Source organism: Lygodium microphyllum, chromosome 30 (assembly GCF_053477565.2).
Source record: "Lygodium microphyllum isolate KBCC chromosome 30, Lygodium_microphyllum_v1.1.10, whole genome shotgun sequence".
NCBI lineage: Eukaryota > Viridiplantae > Streptophyta > Polypodiopsida > Schizaeales > Lygodiaceae > Lygodium > Lygodium microphyllum.
The window spans coordinates 17,112,615-17,137,724 of NC_141164.1; the positions used below are offsets into that span (position 1 = coordinate 17,112,615).

Sequence of the window (25,110 nt, forward strand, 5' to 3'; positions counted from 1 at the left end):
CTAAGGTTTTGTTGCTGTCAGCTAGCTCTATGCCTGAGGAAGAGAAGGCCGAGCTGTTGTTGTTTTCAGCCTGCGTGCAGTCCTATGCACAGTCTCATACACAACCCACATGCAATCCAAGGAACTACTCTTTTAGAGGAGTTGCTATTGTTTTCAGCTCTGCCCCTTATTTTCTCACCTCTGCCCACCATATTCTCAACCCTAGCTATGATTTTTTGCAAACCCAAAAAAGTGAAAAAACCCTAATTTTCAGATTTTGGATTCTTTCAAAATTTATGCAATTTTCTATCCGTTTTCGCCATCTCTTTCCAAATCTCAGCTCTCGCCGCCCAAAATTTGGGGCTTTTGTCAATTTTCGCTCCCAGAGTTCAAACTGACAATCAACTCTAAGAAATTTCTTAATTTATTTGACATTCCTGCCAAAAATTTTGGGGCTTTTGCCCCGATTTGCAATCCCTGTGCGAATCTTCACTTTAAATGCTGAGATTGCACAATTTCATTGACATTTGTGCAAGAAATTTGGGGCTTTTGGTTTGAGAGGCTTCGACATGCATCTTGAGGCACATTCCACCTATTGTTCACTGTTGTCATGCACCCCAAGGTAACACTACTGCAGAAATTCAAGCCATCAGAATTTTAGGAAGAAATTTGAGGCTTTTACTGGACACGCATTCCCAAGTAGCAAACAAGAAACATGGCATTTTTTAATTGTTGTTACAATCAAATTGAGCAAAAAAAATTGAAAATTTTCAATAAATTTTGGTAAGAAACAGCATTAAGTTGCTGTAATTTATACTTTTGAGGACACACATTACCAGGCAGGTGTGTTACAGTGCATTGCTGTTATTTTTTCGGCTGAGTTTTGATTTGAATCAAATTGGGCACACTTTGGTATTTGTGTGACAATTTGGTGCTTGTTGCATAATCCCAAGGGGATTTTTGATACTTTGAGGAGTACAATCTATACTTCAGCAAAGAAGTATTTGGCAGCAGATTTTTGTCCATTACAGACCGCATGGCACGTCAAGGGACTAATGATTAGAGCAATATCCTCAGTGTTCTAGCTCAGGGGGAAAAACTTGATGGATCAAACTAGCCATTGGGGAGTTATATTGTCCGTAACCTTCTTGTAGCAAACGACTTGTGGGACTATGTTACAAGTGATTTGTAGCAACAAGGAGCTCTTGCACCTCAAACACCTCAGCATAACGCTAGAGGACAGGCTGCTAGTGCTATTGCCCCTCCTCCCCCTCCTACGAAGGATCACAGGAGATGGGATTCAAAAGATGCACATGCACTTTCTTTGATTTGCTGATTATCATTCTTTATGTAGATGACATGCACCTCATTGGACCTTACAGAAGTAAAAATTGCAGATTTCAAGGCTGAATTAAAACATACATTTGCTATGTCAGATATGGCCTGTCTAGACTATTATTTGGGGATTCAATTCACCCAAAATCAGCATGGTATCATTATGTCACTCTCACTGCATGTGGATAAGCTGTTACATAGGTTCAATGAGCAAGATTGCAAACCTCTATGCACTCCTATAGAGTTAGGCTTAAAACTGTCTATGCATGATGGTGAAGAGATGTCTGATGTTGCAATTTACAGCCAAGTTGTTCATTGTCTTATTTATCTTTGCAACACACATCCTGCCATTCAGTATGCGGTATCTTAGGTGAGCAAGTATATGCATAGCCCACGGACTATACATTGACAAGCTGTCACAAGCATATCTTCAAATACTTGCAAGGTATTCAATCACATGCATTATTATTTCCCAAGGGGAGACTCGCAATTACAAGCTTACAGTGCTTCAAATTGGGCTGGTGATGCAGACACTAGATAGTCTACTGGTGGACATTCTTTCTTTCTGGGGCCATTCATGCATTTCATGGCTAAGTAAGAAACATCCTACAATGGCTACCTCATCCTGTGAAGCTGAGTATAGGGCAGCCTTCATGGCAACACTGAAATAGGTATGGTTGCGCATATTGTTGGCCAATCTACATTTACCATTGGAGGGTCCTACACCCATTTTTTCTAGCAGTCAAGTGCTGTTGCAATGGCATGAAATCTTGTGTTTCATGCTCACATGAAACATATTGATGTGCATTACCATTATGTTAGAGAGAGATGCTATACAGGAGAGATCAACTCGATGTATGTTCCCACATAGAAAAATGTTTCAAACATTTTCACAAAGGCACTACCTCGTAAGAAGTTTGAGTCTTTTCGCAAGTCCTTAAACTTGCTACCCTCTGGTAATTGATCATTCATGTACTTTATACCACATTGGCACTGCAAGGGGGTGTTAGAATTTGCCAATTCTATGGGCAGTGCCCAATGTTTTAGTCTTTAGTTCTTTTTCAGTTCTTAGCATGAACACAAGTTATAAGTTGTGTTACCACTCTTAGAGTTAGTTAGAGTCAGTTAACTCTAGTTGAGTTAGAACTAGGTCTATCTTAGACCTATCTTGTACCTTTCATTCTCATTCTTGCAGTTCAACAAGTACGCTCTACTCTTTTGCTTCAGCACACTCTCGTTCTCTCTTTTCTCTACTCCATAGTTGGTTGTCATTTTTCAACAACATACTCATTGCATTGCACTTAGCTTTCATTTCCTTTACTTTCGGTTTTGTTTTTCGAAGCATCTGACTACTCACCTTTGTGCTTACAATTTCATCTCTTTTGCAAAGTTTTCTCAGTGTAGGGCTCACATGCAAGCTTGCACTAGTCCTTCCTGAGTTGGAGGCACGACCTCCATGTTGTTCCTTTCATGGTTGCATCTACTTGGAGTTTTCCTCTTCTACTAGCATGGATGCTTGCCCTCCCGCGGCAGATCGTGTATCATCTCTCTTCGTGCTATCTTGGCGGTGTCTTCTATCCATGCTCTTCCAGTAGTAGGGATGCTTCATCATCTTCATCCGCATGGTTCTCGACACCCAGCCTTTAGCAATAGCCAATGCGATTATTGTTCATATGGTTGCCATCTTCGTAACAAGGCTGAATGTTTCCTCATAGTCTAACCCATATTGTTGAGCATATCCTTTAGCAACTAGCCTGGCTTTATACCTCTCTACACTGCCATCCAACTTGCATTTAATTTTGTAGACCCATTTGTAGCCAATGATCTTCTTCTGGCAGTGGCACAAGATCCCAAGTACTATTTTCAACCAAAGCATCTATCTCCTCATTCACAGCTGTGCGCCAATTTTTATCCATCACTGCTTCAGCAACTGTAGCAGGCTCTTTCACCTCTTCGAGAGAGTTTGAGTGGTCCCCCAAAACCCTATATTTTTGGAATACCCTTCAATATCTATAAATAGACAAGCTTCCCACCATTCAACCTCATCCTTTTGTACAAGTTTCTCACTCTACTATGCAGATTTCAACCACCAACCACCTACCATCTCTACTATCCAACCATCACCAACTACAACCCGTCACTATCCAGTCCTAGGACCTGTTTTCAGTCATCGCCACGTTGTTTGGAGGTCTCCATAAGCTATATCATCATAGCACCTAATCAGCCAATGTTTTCAACATTTGGTGCTAAGCAACAAGCTACTACCATCTCTCCCACTAGGCGACTACTATAGGATATGCGTTTTTGTTGTCCATGAGGCCGCCTACATCAACACACATCTCTCCTATTGTCGCTTGGTAGCCCTCTGCCTCAACTGACTAGTTTTCAGCCTTCTTTGATGCTACACGACCACATTTACAACATTTCAACCTTTGACTAATGTGTTTTGGTGATCAGCCTGCTGCCCTTCGTTATTCAGCACTCTCTCATCATTGACTGGTGGTTACAACACTCAGGATCCATCTCTGGTGGATGTCACTCTCCGACACTTCATTGCTCTACCCTTGGGGATTTTGTACACTCTTACATTCATTTACAGCATTCATTCACTTCAAAGTTTCTTCTCTTTGTGTTTGAGTTCTAAGTTTTGCATTTGCATTTTGCGCTTTGCATTTAAGGTTTGAGTTTTGCATATCACTGTCAAAGTCATTGTGTTTCAGTCTTGGTCGTGCATGTTGTGTTTCCTCAGTGCAAACCCTAGCATATGTTCACATCTATTATGTCTTAACCTTTTGCATCAAAGAGATTAAAAGTCAAGTACACATTGAGAATTTAAACCTTAGAGATCAATAACATCTTACTGTAGAAGTTCTATTGCTTTCTAAATAAATAAAAATAAGAATATCAAGTATGATAATATTTAGGGCTAGCAAGTGCAAAATGAGACGAATAGGCTTAAGCAAAGAGAAAGCAGTTAGGATTGCTCTAGGAACTATTGTCAATGAAAGGTCCTAAGAGGTATTGAGAGGTGTGCCAATCACTTATAAAGGCACTCATTAATTTAGAATGCTAGTTAATTTAGAGTTAAAATAATTAATTAGTGATTCATATCAAGTTCCTTGCAACAAAGCGTGTGTACTTACAATTAATGTAATTTGTTATTTAGGTTTTGTCTGATCAATGCTCATTTGGCTATGGTTTATCATTGCAGCTTTCGTTTAGCAAAGCGAACTACAATCTTCATACATACAATCCTGCATAAGGTTAGAATTTATCTTTTCTCCTTTTAATCATCTTCAATAGTAAAGGAAAATAAAGAAAAGCAAAAAAAGTGCATATCTTCTTAAAGGACAGGGGCAACGGCACCTTCCTCTATAATTATAAAACAACGAAGAGACTTGTGTAACTTGTGTTAGCTCTTCCACATGCTACTTTTTTTTAATGAATTTTTAAGTTAAATCTCAAACAATTTGAAAAAGTCAAATGTAAAAACCACCACATCTCAAACTTTGACCAAGCAACTTTCTAGTTTTCTATTTTATGTCTCGCAATGCAATGTTCTCCATCAACACAACATCTCAAGCTACATAACAAGTTTATATAGCGAAATCCAATCAACTCCAAAAACTTGTCAATGTTGTTCATCAAATGCATAGTTTAAAAGAAGCATTTTATTTTGCTTAACTAATATTTAATAATAGAAAAATATGCATTCTTATACTAATAAAATACATAGTAGCAATGCACTACATACAAATGCTAAATTGCAGGGCCTCCTGAAGATCATCTAGGAAAAGCAAAACTATGGCTTCTCAAAAAGTATCACTCAAACCATGAACCTAATTATATATGTCCACCCAATTTTGAGCAAAGGGACCTCCTTAAGAAATCTGCTCTATATCATCTTGGCTTCTCCACACATGGGTACGAAATGAACTACTAACATGCTTTGAACGGGCATTCCATCCAAACGATTGCCATGTAAAAGGTTTCACCACCATGAATCCCCTCGCCTCCATGTGGACTACTATCTCATGATAATCACAAGCTTCATCACGCGGGCTGCTGCCTATCATTCTACCCACTATGCAATGCCACACAAGCTATTGCTCATCACACTAGGCCAGGAATACCTCGCTCAGCATTGCATCACAACACAACCATCTACACAAATCTCACTCTCACTCTCTCTCCTCACACAACAAACTACAAGATCTCACTTTCTCCCTCTCCTTGACAAAAAAAGTACTTTCTCTCCTCAATAGAAATGCCTCTTTCCGTCACCTCCACAAAAAACCATCTTTCTCTTTCCTCACACCACAAGAGTTACTCATAACCTTAATGTTTAAGTAACATTGACATTAATATAAACATAAACATTAATGTTATCATTAAATGTTATGCAAATATTAGCATTAACATTTACATTAATGTTGAATATTCATCAGTAAGATTTAATATCAATGTTGAAGACAAATTATTGATGTCAATTTGAGCAACAAGACCTTGGCTACTAAAGAAACTTGCACATAAGAATCACCCTAACTACATTTTGAACAAGAGTACCATAAACATACATTGTCGTAGACACCACCTATAACACGTGCCCTCCGTGCACACCCCTCTAGCTAGTAGTGTCCCATACTACTTTGTACAAGACAAAATCATACCTACTGGGCATGGATCATCACAATCTTCTGTGAAAATGGGGGTTTTATGCACATCATTGTATCCCAAACCAAAAAGCTGGTTGACACTTTGATAGCAAAGAAATGTCTCCCTAGAATGCACATCAGACACAATTGAATCCATAACCACAGCAATGAACATAAAAGGAATGGACATCACACTCACCTCCCCGCCATAGAGCCAAGCAACTAGTAGCTACCAAGTCATGACCATGTCCCAAGAGCTAGCATCCCATACCACCAACCCACACCATCCCAATATATGGATATGTCAGCCAACAAGCCAAGAGTCCAACAGTGGTGATCACACAATGATGTGCAAAACAGAGCCTTGAGTTTGAGAAATAGAAATCAATTTCCCTAACCCTAAAGTGCTTGTAGTGTGAATACACTAGGTCACTTTATGACCACCATGACCAATGCTAATAGTTATTGAGCTCAAAATACATAAGCTTCACTAAAACAGCCCAAAAACACAATTAATCAATGAATTAAACATTTTTATTAAAAATAAATGTGTTCCTAGAGAATGCATATGTGCCATAAGCACAGATTATAATTGGGAGGACCCAAAATTTCTATAAATAGACAAGCTGCCCTCCGCGCAGCCCTAATCTTGTTTTGCCAACTTATAGGTGCTATAGCTCTACTGTCCACACTCTATTCACAAAGGATATCACAGCTAGAGCTGTCCACCATTGCACCTACCGTCAGGTACCTACTTCTCAGCCCTCTAGTGCAAATTTCGATTGTTTCCAGCCATCCTTCTCCTACTGGTCATCAAGGCAACTGCTGTCTACACCAGATTTTTGCATTTACTGTTGCGCGCTGCCCAAGACATTGTGTTTCAGCCTGCTGTTTTGCTGTGCTGTCTACTACTAGTGACCACTTGGAGTGCTGCATTTTCTGCAAACTGGTGCCGCCCAACCTGTTTGCGACCTCCAGAAGCTGCATTTTGCTGATCCTGATCATCGTCTAATGCCATGTCATGACTACCCTGCTGTGTTTACAGTTTTCAACCAGTGCGTCTGTCACTAATCCAGCATCCTACTACTGCATTCGCTGCCGCCACCCAGCCTATTTGCAACCTCCAGAAGCTGCATTTTGCTGATCCTGATCATCACCTGCTGCCATGTCATCACTACCCTGCTGTGTTTACAGTTTTCAACGAGTCTACTGCCTGTCTGTCACTAATCCAGCATCCTACTACTGCATTTGCTACAGCTAGACACATTCAAAGGCTGCCTTGCTGCATTTCAGGATCCGTAAAAGTTCGACACTCTCTCCAGCTCATCTGCCCCGGTCCTTGAGACACATGAATTCAAAGGTCGGTATTCTTCATTGTATAGTTTGTTTGCTGCATTGAGCATTGTATTCTATTCAATAATCATTTATTATTATTCGTTGTGTTCACTATCTCTACGATACCCTAACCCTAACTATGTTTCTTTATCAATCTATGTAGTTGTCGTACGATTGTGTTGTGTTTTCTATCGTAGAGCATTTCTTTACAATAGTGCCCATCCAAATATCCAAGAATGTAACACCTTTCCTAGGAGCTTCTAAATGAAGAGAAATAAGTTTAGCTTCTACGTGCTTACCACTCCCTTGGCATTTGGCATCATAGTTAACAATGTAATTTAATACAAGTGTCATGTCCATTGCGACTTCCACATATGTGAGATGCATCCCATATCAAAATTGTCCAACATCTCGTCTTTCAAAACTAGATGGTATCGACCTTGTCTCATATGTTGCCTCATCACATCACTGTCCATTTTTAGCTAAATGATAGACATACATGTGCTTCAAGATAAGTGACCTTCTCCTAGTTATATGATTCCATTAGAGTCAATGGTTGGTGAATAGGTATATGACTCACACACGTGAGATTCACACTTGATCACAAAAATGCATAACTCATAGGACCCAGAAGCTCCTCCTCCTATTGAACACACTGATGTTGTCATTGAGAATCTTGATCCTATCCCTCCTATGGTAGTTCAAAGGAAATGCCTTAAACGAGTGGCTAAATCAACCCCAATTCCTCCTCTAGTCTCCATTCATATTCAATCTAATAATCAACTGCTATCTTTCCTCACAACGCCGAATCTTTTCAGAGCACATCGTGATGGTACTCCGGAGATTTCCATTTCTTCTTTGTACAATGCTTGGTAGTTGGAGATGCAATTCCCTATGTAAAGACATTCAAAGATCTATTGAGCTCTCGGTGACTGCATGTATCCAACAGTTCTATTCTTATTACTATGATGAAGTTCAACAAACTTTTGAAGAGCTTACTAAAGCAAATGATAAGCTAGGTTCTACTCATCAAAGATTTTATGATCTTTGTACTCAGATGGAGCAGCGCAGACTAGTATCATTGATGCTCAGAAAATGGAAATTTCTAGTTTGCACACTCAGTTGGCTGGCACTCAATCCCAAGTGGTTAATGTAACTGAGGAGAGATAGAGTGTTGAAAGAATCTCAAGAGCTTCAAGCATTGATAGCTGCCCAAACAGATGATCTTAAATTAGCAAATACCACCCTAGAACAAAGCAACATTCAAATTCAGCAACTTAATGATCAGTTGGTTCAATCACATTCTTCTTCACAAAAGTCCTATTATGCAGCCAGTTCCTTCTTTGTTCCCTGCGGACTTAACAGTTCTTCAAACACAAGCCACATTATGCCCTTTGTTCCAGGCTAAAGTGGAAAGACTTCAATCTGAAATGGACTTATTATGGTCTTCATTAGAGCAGTTCCAAGAGTATGTTCCTCCAAATCACTCATTTTTTGTGCACTATCAGCTCCAAAAGTTGGCCTTCTATATTAAGCTCTCAATGATGCATCTACCTCTTCCAAAGGACGGATGGAGTCGAGCTTGGTCTTTCAACTTATTGATTGAAGTAGTCCGAATGGTTTTTGAAGATTCTGTGACTTCAGATACAATGCTGATGTTCTATATGTATTTGAGGGGTGATCTTCTGATTCCAGACGATAAAGATCTAGCTTGGTATGTTGGGGATGTGGTTCTACAAGCTGCCTTGAATGTCAAACATTTGGAGTTGTGGATAGATGAGATGTTTTAGTGTTATTCCTCCAAAGTGACTGATTGCCTTGAAACTTCATGGCATACAATGATTGATTCTGTGATCTTGAATCAAAGACAGAGTAAAGCCTCTATTCATCTATAGAACATTAACCAACTGAGGGTAGATCTTTTAGCCTATCTTTCCAAACAACATCCATTTGATTCTTTTTTTTAATACTTATCATTGGACGATCTGCCTTAGGTCCATCAGTTCCTAGCTTATCTTATTATCAACAAATGGCCCATAGATATGATGCTTATTTTTCCATTTATAAATCTAACTCAACAGTTATTTTACCTTTCCTTTTTCAACCTCAGGGTGCCCCTTAAATTCTGATCTTTACTTATTGTTCTTTCATTAAAGATCGAGTATTTTCCCTTTCTTCAACTTGTCGTTCGTCATCCATACATATTCCCTCGACTTTTTCTGTCTATCAATTAACACCTTTCTTAACAAACTCGCCTAAATTTTTAGCTCATTCCTCATTTTGTAATTTTGCCTATCCATATCTTCATCCTCTTTTACCAGTTGCTCTTCTATCTCCTACTACTTCTATTTCTCAGCACCCTCAATTGGTTAGTGGCTATGCAAGGTTTGATTAGAAGATTCCTTAACGAAGAGGATAGAGCTCAGTTGATTCTTTTACTGGACCAGAGATTAATTAGCCATTAATTCCAGGGAAGTGGATGATTGCCAGTCAAGCGTATCAAAATTTTCTCCATTTTGCTCAACAGTATTCACAATCTACAAATCCTTCAATGAGACTGGCAGCTCGCTTTGCTTGGTACCTAGCACATATGCATAGGCATTCACATAATGATCCAAAGGCCATTCCAAAGTTATGTATGAATGTAAATGTGAGCATTGATTCCCAACAACTGGATGTATGGAGTTCCAAGAGCGACACCAAACAAAAGGGATTTCTACTATTGCCAGAAAATCTATCTTGCAACATCAACAAGCTTTTGTTTCACTCTTTAGAGAACCACAACAAAGAAAAAAACACCACTAGCAAAAAATCTTGACGCAGCATCATAGAAACAATTCTTCCACGGCTTTAACTTCAACCAAATTCATCATTCTCTTCATATTCTTCATATAATTCATTAAACAATCAAAGAGATCGCAAAAGAAACATCACTTTGAATGAAAAAATATCACATAGTATTCATCTTCATTGTCTTCATAGTTTTCTCTCACAGTCTCTTATAGATAGATACATTGTTTTGCATAGAATTGGCTATCTCAGACTCTCTCTTTCTCTGTCAATCAATAGTATATCATCTCCTCACTACAACGCTCAATAATCACTCATAATAATCCTTCTTTGATCATGGATACCCTTTCCAAAATGTGTATCTGATATGAAAGGTCACCAGAGCCACTACAGTGACTTCTCACAGCTCATCACTTGTACTTCACTTCAATCTTCTCTTGAGTCTTCAACAGCTACTTCTTCCACTTCCTTGAGCTCTTTTAAACTTATATTCACATCTTTCCTAGGCTAGAAAACTTTTCCAAAAGTCACACATACACTCCATAGAACACTTATAGAAGCATACAGAGCAAAACAGAATAGAAGCAGAGGCTTTACAGAAGCTCAACAGAAGATTTGCAAAAGGTTAACAAAAGACATCAGAACCACATAATTCATACTAAAACCATCCCAAACTAGCAAAAATCATTCAATGAGCTTTCAAACATTCTCAACTTCCATCAATCATTAATTTATGCTTCATACAAAAGAAAATCGGAACAAATTAGAAGCAAAACTGAACCAATCAGAACCTCAACAAAACCTATTAAAACATCACAGAGTCTCATATCTCTTACTAAAAATCATCATGAGCTTCCAAAACATAATCAATCTCATTCAAAACACTCCCAAACACTTCCAAAACAACCAATCATTACTCGAAATCCATCAATCATGGTAGTGAACATCCATAATGTTTTGCTTCTTAATTTAAATGCGTCCAACAAGAACATAATACCTTTAAACACATTGAAATATGGAATTTATTATTCATATAAGGAAGCCACTCTTTTCTTCTTGTTGGCTAGCATTTGAGCGAAATCCCCACTCTGGACTACTCATAGGCATAGTGGACTCAAGGACACCATCCCGAATGGGAGTTGATAGCTAGTATCTTGCTTGGTACATTTGAACTGCAAGATATAGCGATGCTATGGATTCCCTGGATGTTTCAACTCTCCATTGGATGCTTGGTACATTTGGATTGCAAGATATAGCAATGCTATGGATTCCCTGGATGTTTCAACTTTCCACTACAGAGACTCTTTCTAGGATCTAGATAGAGATCATTCATACTCTTTGCAGAAGATGGGAGAGGCCAGAAGGTGGTTCTAAGAGCATGAGTAGAAGGAGAGAGATTTTTTTGCGGTCATGGGATTCTTGCATATTCTTTCACCTAGCACCTCATATGGTCTCACACTATAGCCCACTAGATTAGTTGTTCACACAACCATTATAATTATGATGTACTCAATTGCTCTTTATTGGGCCTTGTTTATACTTTGCAATTACCTTATGAATGTACTTGAGGTGTCATTAATATTAAAAAAAATTCTTGGAGTAATAGAACACGTGCACTTTGTGGAAGGGATATTGTTCCCTTCTATTGATGCAAACGAAGGTTATCGGGTTGTCTATAAAGGGTGAAAGTGGTGTGAGCTTAAGGAAGGAGGAAGAGGGAAGTTGGGCATATGAGAGGGCATCGCGCAAAGCCTCTAGCCATATCACGCACATCATGATGAAGCCTGAACCGAGAAGCTCATTTAAAACCTTCATTATTGCCAATCTCTCTCTATTGTCTCAATCTGTTATGTAAATCTTTCGTTTCTCAAATTGTGGAAATAAGTAAGCTTGTAGTCTTTTATGGAACTTATTGCCTCTGTAAAATTTAAAAAATGCAGTGTCTGTCATCAAACAAATGAAAAACAGCCTTTAAGGCTTTCAGATACTAATTCATTGATCAATTCCAGCATACTCTGTGTGATGCTAAAAGCCATGGTCTAACGAAAATAGTACTATATTGTATAAGACCATTATACAAAACTCACTGACATTCTAACATACCTCAACCATCCATGGCATTGTACCACCATTTGTGTCACAGAGCACTACAACATCTACCCCAGCTTTTGCAGCTGACTTCAGACAGTCAATTGCATAATCCCTGCCATATAAATGAATGCATCCATGATTATCTTCTATAGATAGTCACAAAACTTGTGTAGCTAAGAGGACAGCTAATAAGAAGAACAGCTAGAATTTCTGAAAAGCCACCTGTTGGTAATAAAACCATCGAAGAAATGCTCAGCATCTAGCATTACCTCCTTGCTTCGAACCTATTTAAACAAGCTTATCAAAGTCATCACCAATTATTTTAAAAAACTCACTGTAAATGACAAGGACTAGGCAGGAATTGCCTAATGGACTTGCACTAGAACTCCTTCAATGCAGCAAGAACTCCTCTATAATATGGATTTTCTTGTTTGTTTAAAAAAACTATCCTTCTACCAAAGCCAATTCCTTTCAAGTATACTTAATCTTTGATCAACACTTTGACTATCCATCAGAAAGTACAGCCAGAGTCATACTCCAAACCTCTGCAATGGGTGATGTGTGCAAAATTTCAATTCCATGTCTGTAGGCTGGATTACCCAAGCTTAACGTATTAAGAAGCATTTATCCCACCCTTGTCAAAAGGCAAGATGGTTGTCACAGCCATGCAAACTGATTTTACATGCATGATTATATACACAGATATGCACAAGCACTCTTTCTGGGTAAAACCATCCTGTATATCAGTACATTACAGAGTGAAGTTCTCAATGTGAGAACTTCATTTGGTCACATCATGATGGAAGTGACGGCTCAAGTAGCCTAGGATGTTATCATTCAGCCCATATCCATGCATGGTTTGAGAATCATTGACCCAGATAATCAAAACAGAGCACTGATGGTCAAGCTCATTGTGAGAGGCATTCTTCCAGAAGTGGGGAGCTGTGGAAGAAGTTATTGTTGTGGAGATTAGAGATTGTTGTTCGTGCTGATGGAGGACCATAGCAGGCTAGCATCCTCCACATATTTCAGCCCATCCATGCTACAGGGGTAGAAATGGTTTTGAGGTTAGATTTGCTACAGTTATCATCCAGGCTTGAAGATCAATATTTACAGGATTTCACCAAATCGGTTCAACCATTGTTGAGGACAAGTCAAGACAGCCACTTTTCTCTAACTAGTTACTCACGATGGAAAGAGACCACACCATCAGAAAAAGGATAGGTTTATCTTGGGGGAGCTCTTCACAGATAGCTTCTATGGTGGCAAAGTGGTTTGCTTATCTTGACACGGACAGTTCTCAAACATGGATTGGGCTCTTCATCAAAGGAGATATCCGTCTTGCAATGATGGCTACCAGTGGAGAGAGTGTTCACTTTCTTAGTATAGGACAGTAGACTTAGTAGAGAGGATCCAGATCAGGTAAGTCTACAGGATGCCCTCGCCAGCGGATCAGGGTTGTCGCTTATTGTGAAAGGACTTGGTATTTGGACCTAGACCCTGAGACATACATGAAGAACGGCTAGAGCTAGTGGGCACACAGCAGGAGGCCTCTTTAGAGACTACAGTGGAATCCTAAGGAGTGGGAATGGAGAGATCCATCTGCAAAGACACCTAAGGATGTTTCCTTTTTTGCATCCACAACCAGATTGGTGAGGATTCACATGAGCAGGATCAGAGAATGGCAACAGCATCTCAGCTCACTATGTTTTCTTGTTGACTTAGGAGATTGGAGGACAATTCTAGACCTACAACAATTTGAAGATTTCACTCTTTCTACGGCTATTAGTAATACAAGTATTTAGCAATTCCCACATGGCTTGATTACGGAAAAGATCTTGTTCCTTGTGTTAGATGTGGGGAGCCATAGGAGACACAAAGACATTGCCTTTGGTATTGCCCTATGGCTCAGAAGGTATGGAGGATGACCCGTAGGATGGAATTTCATGACACTACAAAATCTGCATTTGCAAATTGGGGCGGTTGCTTGGGTGATGAATAGATGCCCAGCCCACAGATATGAGGATGTCCATTGATGCCCTGGTTTATTTTTCTAGGGGGAGCTTGTGGGCACGATTGCCATACCAGATTTTTCACAAACAATGTGGGCTCAAGGACACTGCCATAGATGGGAGATCACAACAAGTATAATCACCTGGTATATATGGACTACGAGATGTTGCATGCTATAGATATATTCAATACATCTATTGCAAAAACTCTCTCCAAGGTCTAGACAGAATTCAATGGGATATAGGATAGGATACATGGCAGCTCAAAGACTATGATGAGGTGAAGGGATGCTTTTCTCAACACCTCAGATTGTAGCAACTTCCTTCACTTTCATTTGCAAATGGTCTAGTACTAGAAACCTCCTAATTGGTTATTTAATCAGGCCAGGTAATTGATGTCCCCCTTTAATGTACAATTTTTGTTTTGGAATTCCCTTAGAGCTGTTTCTGTATTGTACTTTGCCTTCAAACACATTGTCCCGAGGAGATTTAGTAAAAGAATTGGACACCCAAGTGATCACTTGAACAGCATTTTCTCGGGTGGTAGGCCACTGGCAGCAGATGTGTACCCTTTGTTTAATACCCTAGCTGCATCGGGGTGGGATGGCTTAGGGAGAAGAAAAATATATGGGCTTGGGCTAGTGCAATCCCTTTCTAATTTTAGTTTTATTTTACCATAATGTACAATTAATATATCTCAACACACACAAACAAGCAATCCAATGAGATATTTTTTATGCATTGCAATTTTAACCGAGCAATGAAACAAAGAATGCATCTGGCATAGTGACTATTAACCAAAGAAGCTTCCCTATCACAGACCGATAGGTGTGCTCATCGAAGGGTTGACCATGAGGATCCTTCAAAAGATTCACAATAGGATCCTTCAAAAGATGCCTACACTCACATAGGAGTGTTGGTGATCTGCAATACGACACTAGGGCACTTTTTACTCTCTGTAAGAGAGGTTTTTCCCTCGGTCTTATTTTTCTTTATTTGTGTATTTGTGTTACATAGTTCGGTCACTTATCACACATTATTCAACGCACCTTAAGGAACTTACCCTAAAGTCTAAGGATTGTACTTTGTACTTTGTGTTACACACTTCCCAACTAATTAAGTGTCGAGCAGTGACCACGCTCTCACCCTTTACTATCTACACAATCTGTGCTGAGCTGATAGCTACCATCTCCAAACTAACGAGTGATATCAGATCTCAAGGTTCATCCAACAACTACTAAAGCTCTGCCCTGCAGCTCCCACACTAGGTCACCACCATGTTTGGCCGCTGCAGCAACAGCCACTGCCTACCCTGCAGCTCCCATGCCATGTCAGTCTGCTCGCCTACTCAGCATGTTGCGCCTGCTCCAGTCGCCCTACAGTGCCACTGTCCAGGCAGCTACCGCCGCCACCCTTCATGTCGCTTGCCCACCGCCAATGCCACCAACTCCGCCAGCCAGTCCTGGCCACCTCCTAATCCTATCTAGCTCTGTCAGGCTTGCCTGCATACAGACAATGCCGCCTGCCAGCCTAGGCAGTCCCGCCTATAGCACCAGCACCCATAGCTCGTCCTTGGCTGCCACAAGTATATCTTATTATTTTATTCAAAATATCAAAGCCAAAGCAAGGGGCTTTTATACAGAAAGGTCCATTTCTGCTACTACAGTAGGTGCTTTCATGCACAAATTGCAAAAATCTGTTGGAGTTTGAGTCAAAATATTTGGGGCTTTTGTATGTTTGGCAGACACTGGCATATGTACTAAAGTTTCAGTCCAAAATTGACTGAAATCTTGCACATTGGACTGTCAAATTTTGGGCCTTTTGTATTTTTAGTGCTATTGAGCGCTGTTCTTGCATTGGACAGCGTGCTGGTTGCTGAAATCTGGAAAATTTTCAGCATATTGAGACAGTAGTGATCAAGTGTGACACAATTTAGTTGATTACAGCTTGCCATTTGCTATATTTATTGGAAATTTGCAGATTTCCAGGTCAGGCCAGCTTTTGTTATTGCTCTCGTGCATTTGGAAGAGTGACATTTATCATGGAAAATGAAGGACAAAGTGATCTCTTCACTTATGTGTCTAAAGCGAATAGATTGGATGGCAATAACTATTCCCTGTGGTCCTACACAATGAAGAATGTACTTGTTGCAAAAAATCTTTGGGATTGTATCAGTGGGGAAGAAGTTTGTCCTAGAGATATGACTCCTGCTACACCTCCACAAGGAGGTCATGGTCAAAGGCAAGCTCTAGTTCAGCCGCCACCCCAAAGAATAGTTGCACAGAAGGCTTGGGACACTAGGGATGCCCAAGCATTGTCACTCTTTGCATTGGCAATTCAGCGGTCAATAATCCCACATATCCAATCTACTCCTACTTCACGAGTAGCATGGCTTACACTTGAGCATATGTCTGCTGGAAAAAATGATTTTCACATTTCGTTCTTAAAGAAAGAGCTTAAAAACATGAAGATGAAAGAAGGTGATGCTATGCACGATCATCTTAATCAAATTCAAGACTTGCGTGAGTAGTTGATGAATATAGGTGAGTATTATCCTGATGCTTAGATGATCTCTACTACTATGAATTCTCTACCACCGTATTTGGCCTTTCACACGGCATTGAATCTTACAATGTGAATTTCTACACAGCTACTTACCTTTCTTCAGTTGGTTAGTTTGTTGTTGGAAGAAGAGCAAACAAGGATGAATAGTGGAGTGGATGTTGTAGCTTCTGAACAGGCTTTTATGGCAAGACAGAAAGACAAGGGCAATCAATCCAGGAATGCTCCGCAGAGTTCTAGAAGTTTAGGAACCTCACAAAACAACAAATGCGGGGTCACGCAAGCTGAGGGCAAGTGTCATTATTGTAAAAAACCAAGTCATTGCACCACAAAATGTAAGAGTTTCAAATGCACCTTCTACTGCTACTGCTATAGAGTCCGTGTCATTTGTAATTGACCGTCACTACTATTTTTACACTTGCAATTATGATTTTTCTTGGGCAGATAGAGCATTCAACTCTACAGAGAATGCTAACACTTAGTTCTTTGATTGTGGTGCTTCTAAGCACATTACATCCCGCAAGGATTTGTTTACCTCTCTTGTGCAGCTCCTGTTTGCAAATCAATGCAATTTGGCAACAATGCTTCTTATCCTATTAGAGGTGTTGGAGAGATTGTCTTGAAAGCCATTGATGGCTCTACTCTCTGTTTGCAAGATGCTTTATATGTGATAGGGATAAAGAACAATTTGCTCTCCATTTCTTCTTTAGAAAAGTGTGGAATGTAAGTCACATTTGATAATTAAAAATGCATGGTCAGGGATAAGAAATTCTTGACTTTGGTACTCACTAGTACATTATGTCATGGACTTTATGAGTTAGATACTCATTAGATTGATCAGTCAGTTTACTTGGCATCTACTATTACTCTTGGTACATCACAAGTAGAGATATGGCATGCTTGCATGGGGCATGCGAACTATGGCAGTTTGATGCTTATGCAACATACTCAGATGTTGAAACGCTTACCTCTCTTGGAGAGACCTCTCGAGCACATTTGTGAAGGATGAATTTTGGAAAAAATGCATTGGTTTTCTTTTCCTCTTGATGTTGCTTTTAAAGGTATAGCCAAGTTACAAATTGTACATTCAGATGTATGTGGATCCATAAGACAAATTCATTCGGTGGATGTTATTATTTCGTCACCTTCATCGATGACGTTACTTGTGTTTGTTGGGTTTATTCGTTGGTGAAAAAGTTAGAAGTGTATGATGCATTTTTTGCTTTTACTATACTTGTGGAAAATCAATATGTCTATCAAATTAAGAACTCTCTGTTCAAACTAAGGGGGGGAATACATGTCTTCCTTGCTAAATAATCTTTTAAAGCAAAAAGACATTGCACATCAGTATACTACTGCATACACTCCACATCCAAATGGGGTTGCAGAAAGGAAGAATTGGTCACTCATGTAGATGGCCAAATGTATGCTGAAAGCCAAAAATTTGCCACATGGATATTGGATGGAAGCAGCTATGTACGCTTGTCATGTTTTGAATAGGCGCCCTACTAAGGCCTTGAAAAATATAACATCTTTTAAGGCTTGGAACAACCGAAAACCTTTAGTTAGTCACTTTTGTACTTTTGGGTGTCTTGCATATGCTCATATTTCCAAAGTATTCAGAAAAAAGTTGGACAACAATGTTGTCAAGTGCATATTTTTGGGATATAGTAGTGAAAGAAAAGTTTTCATCAGTAGAGATGTGATTTTTGATGAAAAATCGGAATTATCTCTTGCTTGTTATGACACATATCAGGCTGCAAATGATGTGTTTGAAGGGCTGCTCCCTATATCTTTTGGTGATACAATTGGAGCTTCATGAAATGAACAAAATGTTCAGTCAGCTGTTCTATTAAATAATGCAGAAATTCAGCCTATGGCTAACCTGAATATTCAGTAAGATGCTGAACTTGAGGTTCATCAAGATCATGCACATAATCAAGAGGCTAGACAAATACCTAGATGGTACTTGCAAACTCTACAAGACAGTCATTTGGATACTCCTCTTGCTAGTCGTACTCAAAGGCAAACACATCTGCATGATCATGCTAATACTATTTAGTTTGTTATGGCAACAAACACACTTGATGATGATGAGACTGATTCTTTTGACGATGCACAACAAAGTGTGCATTGGATAGCAGCAATGCAAGCTGAATTTGATTCTATCATGAAGAATCAAACATGGGATTTAGTTACATTGCCGGTTGGAAAGAAAGCCATTGGTACTAGATGAGTCTATAAGCTGAAACGAAAAGCTAATGAATCCATTGATAAGTACAAGGCCAAGCTTATAGCAAAAGACTATGCGCAAAAGGAAGGCATTGATTATGACAAGATATTTGCTCCTACATCCCGTATGACTATATCAGGTGTATGGTTGCCTTGGTTGCCCATTATGGTTGGATTGTGCACCAACTTGACATTAAAGCTAATTTTTATATGGGGAACTTCAAGAAGAAGTGTATGTTCAACAGCCTATGGGTTTTGCGGTTGAAGGATCCGAACACTTGGTGTGCAAGCTAAAAAAGGCTTTGTATGGTTTGAAGCAAGCTCCATGAGCTTGGTACGCCAAAATTGATGCCTCCTTACTTAGCCAAAGGTTCATTAACAGCCCATCAGAGTCTATTCTTTACGTATGCAGAGAGGGGGGATCCTTGTTGGTCATTTGTCTTTATGTGGATGACCTTCTGCTCACACGGATGCATGCTGGTCAGACTTCAACATTTAAGAAAATTTTGCAGCAAACTTTTGAAATGTCAGATTTAGGGTCTTTGCATAAATATTTGGGCATTCTGTTTATTTATGACACTAAAGGCATTCGATTGTCACAGTCCAAATATATTGGTAAACTCCTTTAGAGATTTGGCTTCCAAGATTGCGAGCCACTAAGTACACCGATGGAGACTAGACTTAAGATGTCTTTGCATGATAACAGTGACATGTTTGACATTCATACATATGCTCCAATAGTTGGATGTCTCATTTATTTATGCAACACAAGGCCAGATATTCATTTTGCAATTTCAGCCCTAAGCAAATATATGCACAACACAAGCATGTCACATTGGCAAGCTGTGAAGCATGTTTTCCGTTACTTGCATGGCTCTAGGATACTTGGATTGCTTTATGCCACCAAGGAAAGGGGCTACTTATCACATTGAGATACATTATCACTTTGTCAGAGAGAGGCTACATGCAGGGGATATCAGCCTTGTCTATTGTCCTACCAACAACAATGTGGTAGACATCTTCACCAAAGCTCTTCCTCAGTATAAATTTGAAGGACTTCGTAATGCTTTAAATTTGAACTCCTTTTGTGGATGATCCTTGTATGCCAATCACTTTTCAATCCAGGGGAGTTTGTTGGATTTTACTCACACCTACGCTCACATAAGAGTGTTGATGACCCACAGTACAATACTAGGGCACTTTTTACTCTCCATAAGAGAGGTTTTTTCCCCCAATCATATTATTCTTTATTTGTATATTTATGCTACATGGTTTGATCACTTATCACACATTACACACTTTCGTGTATGAACGCATCTTAAGGCACTTATACAACCCTACAGTCTAAGGGTTGTACTTTGTACTTTGTATTACACACTTCGCAACTAATCAAGTGTCGAGCAATGACCACACTCTCACTCTTTACTGTCTATACATTCTATGCTAAGTTGATAGCTGCCATCTCCAAACCAACAAATATCAATTCACTAAACAGGAGAGTGTATTTTTACTGAGATACACAGATCTAATTTCCATGTCCAACTATCTCCATGTATAAGAAATAGGACAACTAACCGAGCGAGGTCAATCATCTCAAAGGTAGAATAGAGCTTGGCCTTCATATCTACAATGGTTGCAGAAAGTCTATAATCAACAAATCATCAACATATAGCAAGATATAGCTGATCCCCTCTAAAATGGTCTTGACATATAGATTTGGGTCATAAGGGGTAGAATGGAATCCTTGGAGTTCAAGAAACTTGTCCACCCTATGGAACTAGAAACATGGTGCTTGCTTCAGTCCATAAAGAGCCTTCTTGTAAGTGAAAGGCTTTGTCTTTATGGTCTGAAAGACCAAACTTGGGGAGGTTGCTCCACATAGACTTTCTCCTCCAAATAATCATTTAAGAATGCATTTTTGACATCCATCTGATAGATTGGCCAGCCATGATGTGTGGCCAACACAATCAACAAACGGAATGATATCAACCGCACAGTCGGGGCAAAGGTTTCTTCATAGTCAATTTCTTACTTTTGTTGAACACCTTGTACCACAAGGCAAGCCTGCTACTTACCCAAGGTTCCATTAACTTTCATTTTAGTAGGAAACATCCACTTAGTCTCAATGACCTTCTTGTGGCCCGAACAATCCAGCAAAGTCCAAGGCACAATACGCACCCAAGTAGAGAAACATACGAAGGCACCAGATTTATGCTTTAGAAAGTAGGCCCACATATATATCTCAAGAAGTCATACACAATGAGAAAGAAGTACAATGCACCATTAATGGCGGTGGTGGATGCTCACCCACAAAGATCAACTTGAATTAATCTAAGAGGCTTCTTAGCTCTATGAGTGGACTACTAAGGACATGTTGTGTGGTATTGTTTTCCTAGCTAACAAGCTTTATATATGTCCTTGGACAATTTCAAGCATGGAAGGCCCTCAACCATATCACGGCATAACAACACATAAAGAGAATCATACCCAAAGTGTTGAAAGCAAAAATGCCAAAGCCCCTCATTATTTGTAGGCTCCCTAGTAGTTGAGAGGACATAAAGCTGATGGAACTCAAAGCCCTCATATGTCACTTGGGAGAGAATTTAGAAAGTGTGACACCATATAGAGGCCACTCACCGCAAGCAATCACTAAACCAGTGATGGCATCAAGGAACTCTACTTTGGTTGCTATTTAAAAAATTGTTCATCCCAATCGGCAATGCTACTAAAAAATCACAGATTCACCCTAAGCTAGGAGACATAATACACATTGTCGAGTGTAGCGAGATCACGGCCTATGTCAATATCAAACTTAATGTGACTAAGACCTTGAATCGTTGCACCTTATTTTAAAAAAGTGGCCATTACTAAAGTGATTGGACCATTTTTTCAGCTATTGTTTCTCTTCCTCCTATCCACTCCTGCTCTTCCAAACTTCATCTTCCAAGTTCCACTTCTCATTCAAACTTCTAGCCTTCTCCCTTACTCAACCCTTATAAAATGACAAACCTCCCTCTCATCTCATCATCACAAATCAGCCTTCTTCAATCTCTCTCTCTTGATTTGAACCCTCATCCACCTTCCATTCAAGCTTCATCTACACTTTAACCTACTCTCCCTCTCCCCCTTCCACTTTAATCCACACCTTCTCTTCCTCTCCTCTCCCTCTCTCACTTTCATCCACACCCCCTCTTCCTCTTCTTCTTTTTACTTTTTCTTCATAATGGGTAATTATATTAATTACAAAAAATAGTACAAGATAACAAGATTATAGCGGCTCTAGACTGTCATACAGGAAACAAAGACAATGGATTCATGAGGTGCAAAAAGACAAGAGTACAAAAGGCACCCCAAGACTATACAAAAAGAAGGGATCAAGAGTGCTAACAAGACTTGGTTGCATGAGCCTAGGCCTTCACTATCAAGGTTTCCAATATACCATCTTCAAAGAAGTCTCCTAGCACCGCAAAGGGATTGGGCCTCTAATGCTCAAGAAAGGCCCATCTACAAGGATCACATGGACGTTGTTTTGGTGGATGCTACTTGGGGGTTTGTGGGTCCTTGGTCGTAGTAGGAATCGAGCAGTAGGCACCTCAAAGGACTTGTCTCGACAATGCAAATAAGTGCGAAGGGGATCCTGCAAAGAAGAAGGATTAGCAAATACCATGGGCATAGGAGCCTCCTTCGCTTTACCTTTGTTCCATTAAGGTTCTATCCATCCAAGGGAGTCAGGTACGATCCGTCCAATCCATGGACTTAGTACGGTACCAGGACATACACGAAAAAATGTCAAATAAAATCTGTTGTTTCGTACAATCATTAAAGAATACATAGAAATTTAAGGATAGACTAATATGGTCTCCAAACCACAAATATCTTTGCTTTAGTTTTCAATAATGAGTCATGAACATGATGAGAGGTTAAGACAAAATGTAAATCCAAGACTCTAGTCGCAAGTAATTTTCAAGATCCAATTTCATTTATATGATTGAAAATATATACAATGGATCAAAAAAAGAAGCTAGCTATAATGATGGATCATGATTCATGGATCATGGTATGTTAAGTTAAGTGTCAAGTAGCAAGAACAAAAAGTAGTAGATACAGAAAGAAACTAAAGGCTAAGACTCGAGGCGAGGTGTGGAATGCAGAGGCTGTATGAAGAGGCTTAGACATTGTGATAGAGATAAAGAATATAGAGATATAGATAGAGGTAGGGTGAGGGAAACAAGAGGAGGTAAAGGAAGAGAAAATAGAAATAGAGATACACATAGGGGATGAGACACAAGGAAGAGGAGGATGGAGAGGTGAAGCAAAGTGGATGGAGATCTAAAGAGAAGAGTAGAGGAGCTTATAAGAGAGAGGTAGAAGAAGAGGAGGTGGTAAATGAGGTGCATGTAGAGGCTGGTGAGAATAAAGAGAAAAAGGGTAAAGTGAAAAACCAATTTTTGAAAAAAACAGACTCACAAAAAAAGGGACAAAAATTGGACAAATCGTATACGTCCAACTGGACTAGACAGATCGTACTATATGGATCCATCCGCAAACGGAATGCAACCATGTGTCCATCCTTGTGTCTCCATGATAGACAGAGGGGCAAGTTGATTGATCTTAGATTGGCTAGGTTGAACAACTTGTTGCTCTACAAGATGGGGTGGCATGCTTTGATCTTTATCATGGGTTGGTCCACCAAAGTACTTTTCCAATCTAGACATTCTGCCGTGAAATGGCCCAATTGACCACACGAAAAGCAATGGCCAGCAAAGTACCCCAGTTAAGCGGGAACCACAGAGGCCTCATACCACTACAATTGAGTTGCAACTATTTAGGTGTCTTTCTGGCTATGTCCCAAACCATACACAATCAATTTCTATTGGTTGCATTCAAACTGGGGGGCACCAATGCTTAACCCATTGCAACCATGGCATCCTTGAGAAGGGCATAGTAAACACCAGGCAATGCCCAACTTCCACCCACACCGGACATGCCCGCTTGAATAAGCACTAGAAATCCACAACAGGATGCCATGAAGCAATGTGCACCAACTCTTTATCACAAAAGAGGGGCTGGTGTTCAAGAAGAAAGTCCCATGCCAAGAAAGAACAGAGCACAACCTCGTAGAAACCACGTGGACCGGCAAAAATCTCCTCTACATAATGAACATGAAGAAGAGATGTCACACATTGATGGATCTTGGTGAGGACAAGTAGCCTGCTCGTGAAGAAGAGGATGGCACCTCCTTCAAGGAAAGCAAAAGAGGAATGGAGAACCTCTTGCGTATTCACCTGAGTATCCAAAACGTCTTGTTCCGCGCAAGCTAGAATAGTTTCATGAAGCAACTGTTCCCAATTTGCCTCCTGCAAATCCTGCAAAGGAGAAGCCACTTGGGCATAGGAGTGCTGCAGAGAATCACCTAGGTTAGGTGCTTCGGAGGCAAAGGAACTTGCTCACGAAGATGCTTGCTACATTTGACTGATGGGGCTGAGCCTCAAGGAGGATCGGCACCATCTCATCGATGCAGGGCACCATGTCTTCTTCCACTCCAGCTTCTTCCAGGCTCATATCCAGACCCAAGACATCAGGGACCTGATCCATGTCAGCCATCTTTGAACCTTTCAACAGAATGTAGTGGCTACTAGCAGGTCACGCTAGGTCTGTCACCGACACCCATAGACTGACCCTGTGCACAAGAAGTGTAGGTACAGCAGGCATCAAACAGGCACAATAGACGCTGCACAGGCAGGGCAGGGAGGGAGCAGAGGCAAATGTCACCTAGCTGGCATGAAGTAGCTATGTCAATGTCTGGTGGCCAATGCAGGTGAACAGTGCAATGGTTATCTTCTTTTGGTTTAAGGGGTTCAAGTACATATTGTGGCTCTTAAGTTCTACATGAGGAGAGTTGGGAAACAAGGTTTGTCACCACCCCCATGGATGTCAGTTATGAAGAAGTGTTGAACGGGCTAAGATGGGTTCTCTAAATCATGGAGAGCCATTGAAGCTTGCCTACATAGGGGGAGGTAAAAGGGGTGTGTACTTTCCTCTTCCATTTCCTTAGATAGACAGCCCTATAGCATATTTGGCGTACTCGGAATGCCTTCATTTTTTATTCAGTATCGGGC

The 25,110-nt window shown here is 40.0% G+C and overlaps 1 protein-coding gene across 5 annotated transcripts in view; it reads right to left on the reverse strand.

Moving 5' to 3' along the window:
- The window catches only part of LOC148009586 (uncharacterized), a 226,133-nt gene that overhangs the window by 68,402 nt on the left and 132,621 nt on the right, over positions 1-25,110 (reverse strand). For 4 of the 5 annotated variants that reach the window (XM_087673318.1, XM_087673317.1, XM_087673319.1 and 1 more), the window contains 2 exons: positions 12,408-12,469; positions 12,198-12,297 (listed from right to left, as the gene is read on the reverse strand). The exons of the other annotated variant lie outside the window; for it this stretch is intronic. In XM_087673318.1, the coding sequence (XP_087529444.1) occupies positions 12,198-12,297; positions 12,408-12,469 (162 nt within the window). The remainder of the gene's footprint in view (positions 1-12,197; positions 12,298-12,407; positions 12,470-25,110) is intronic. 5 annotated transcript variants of the gene reach the window in all.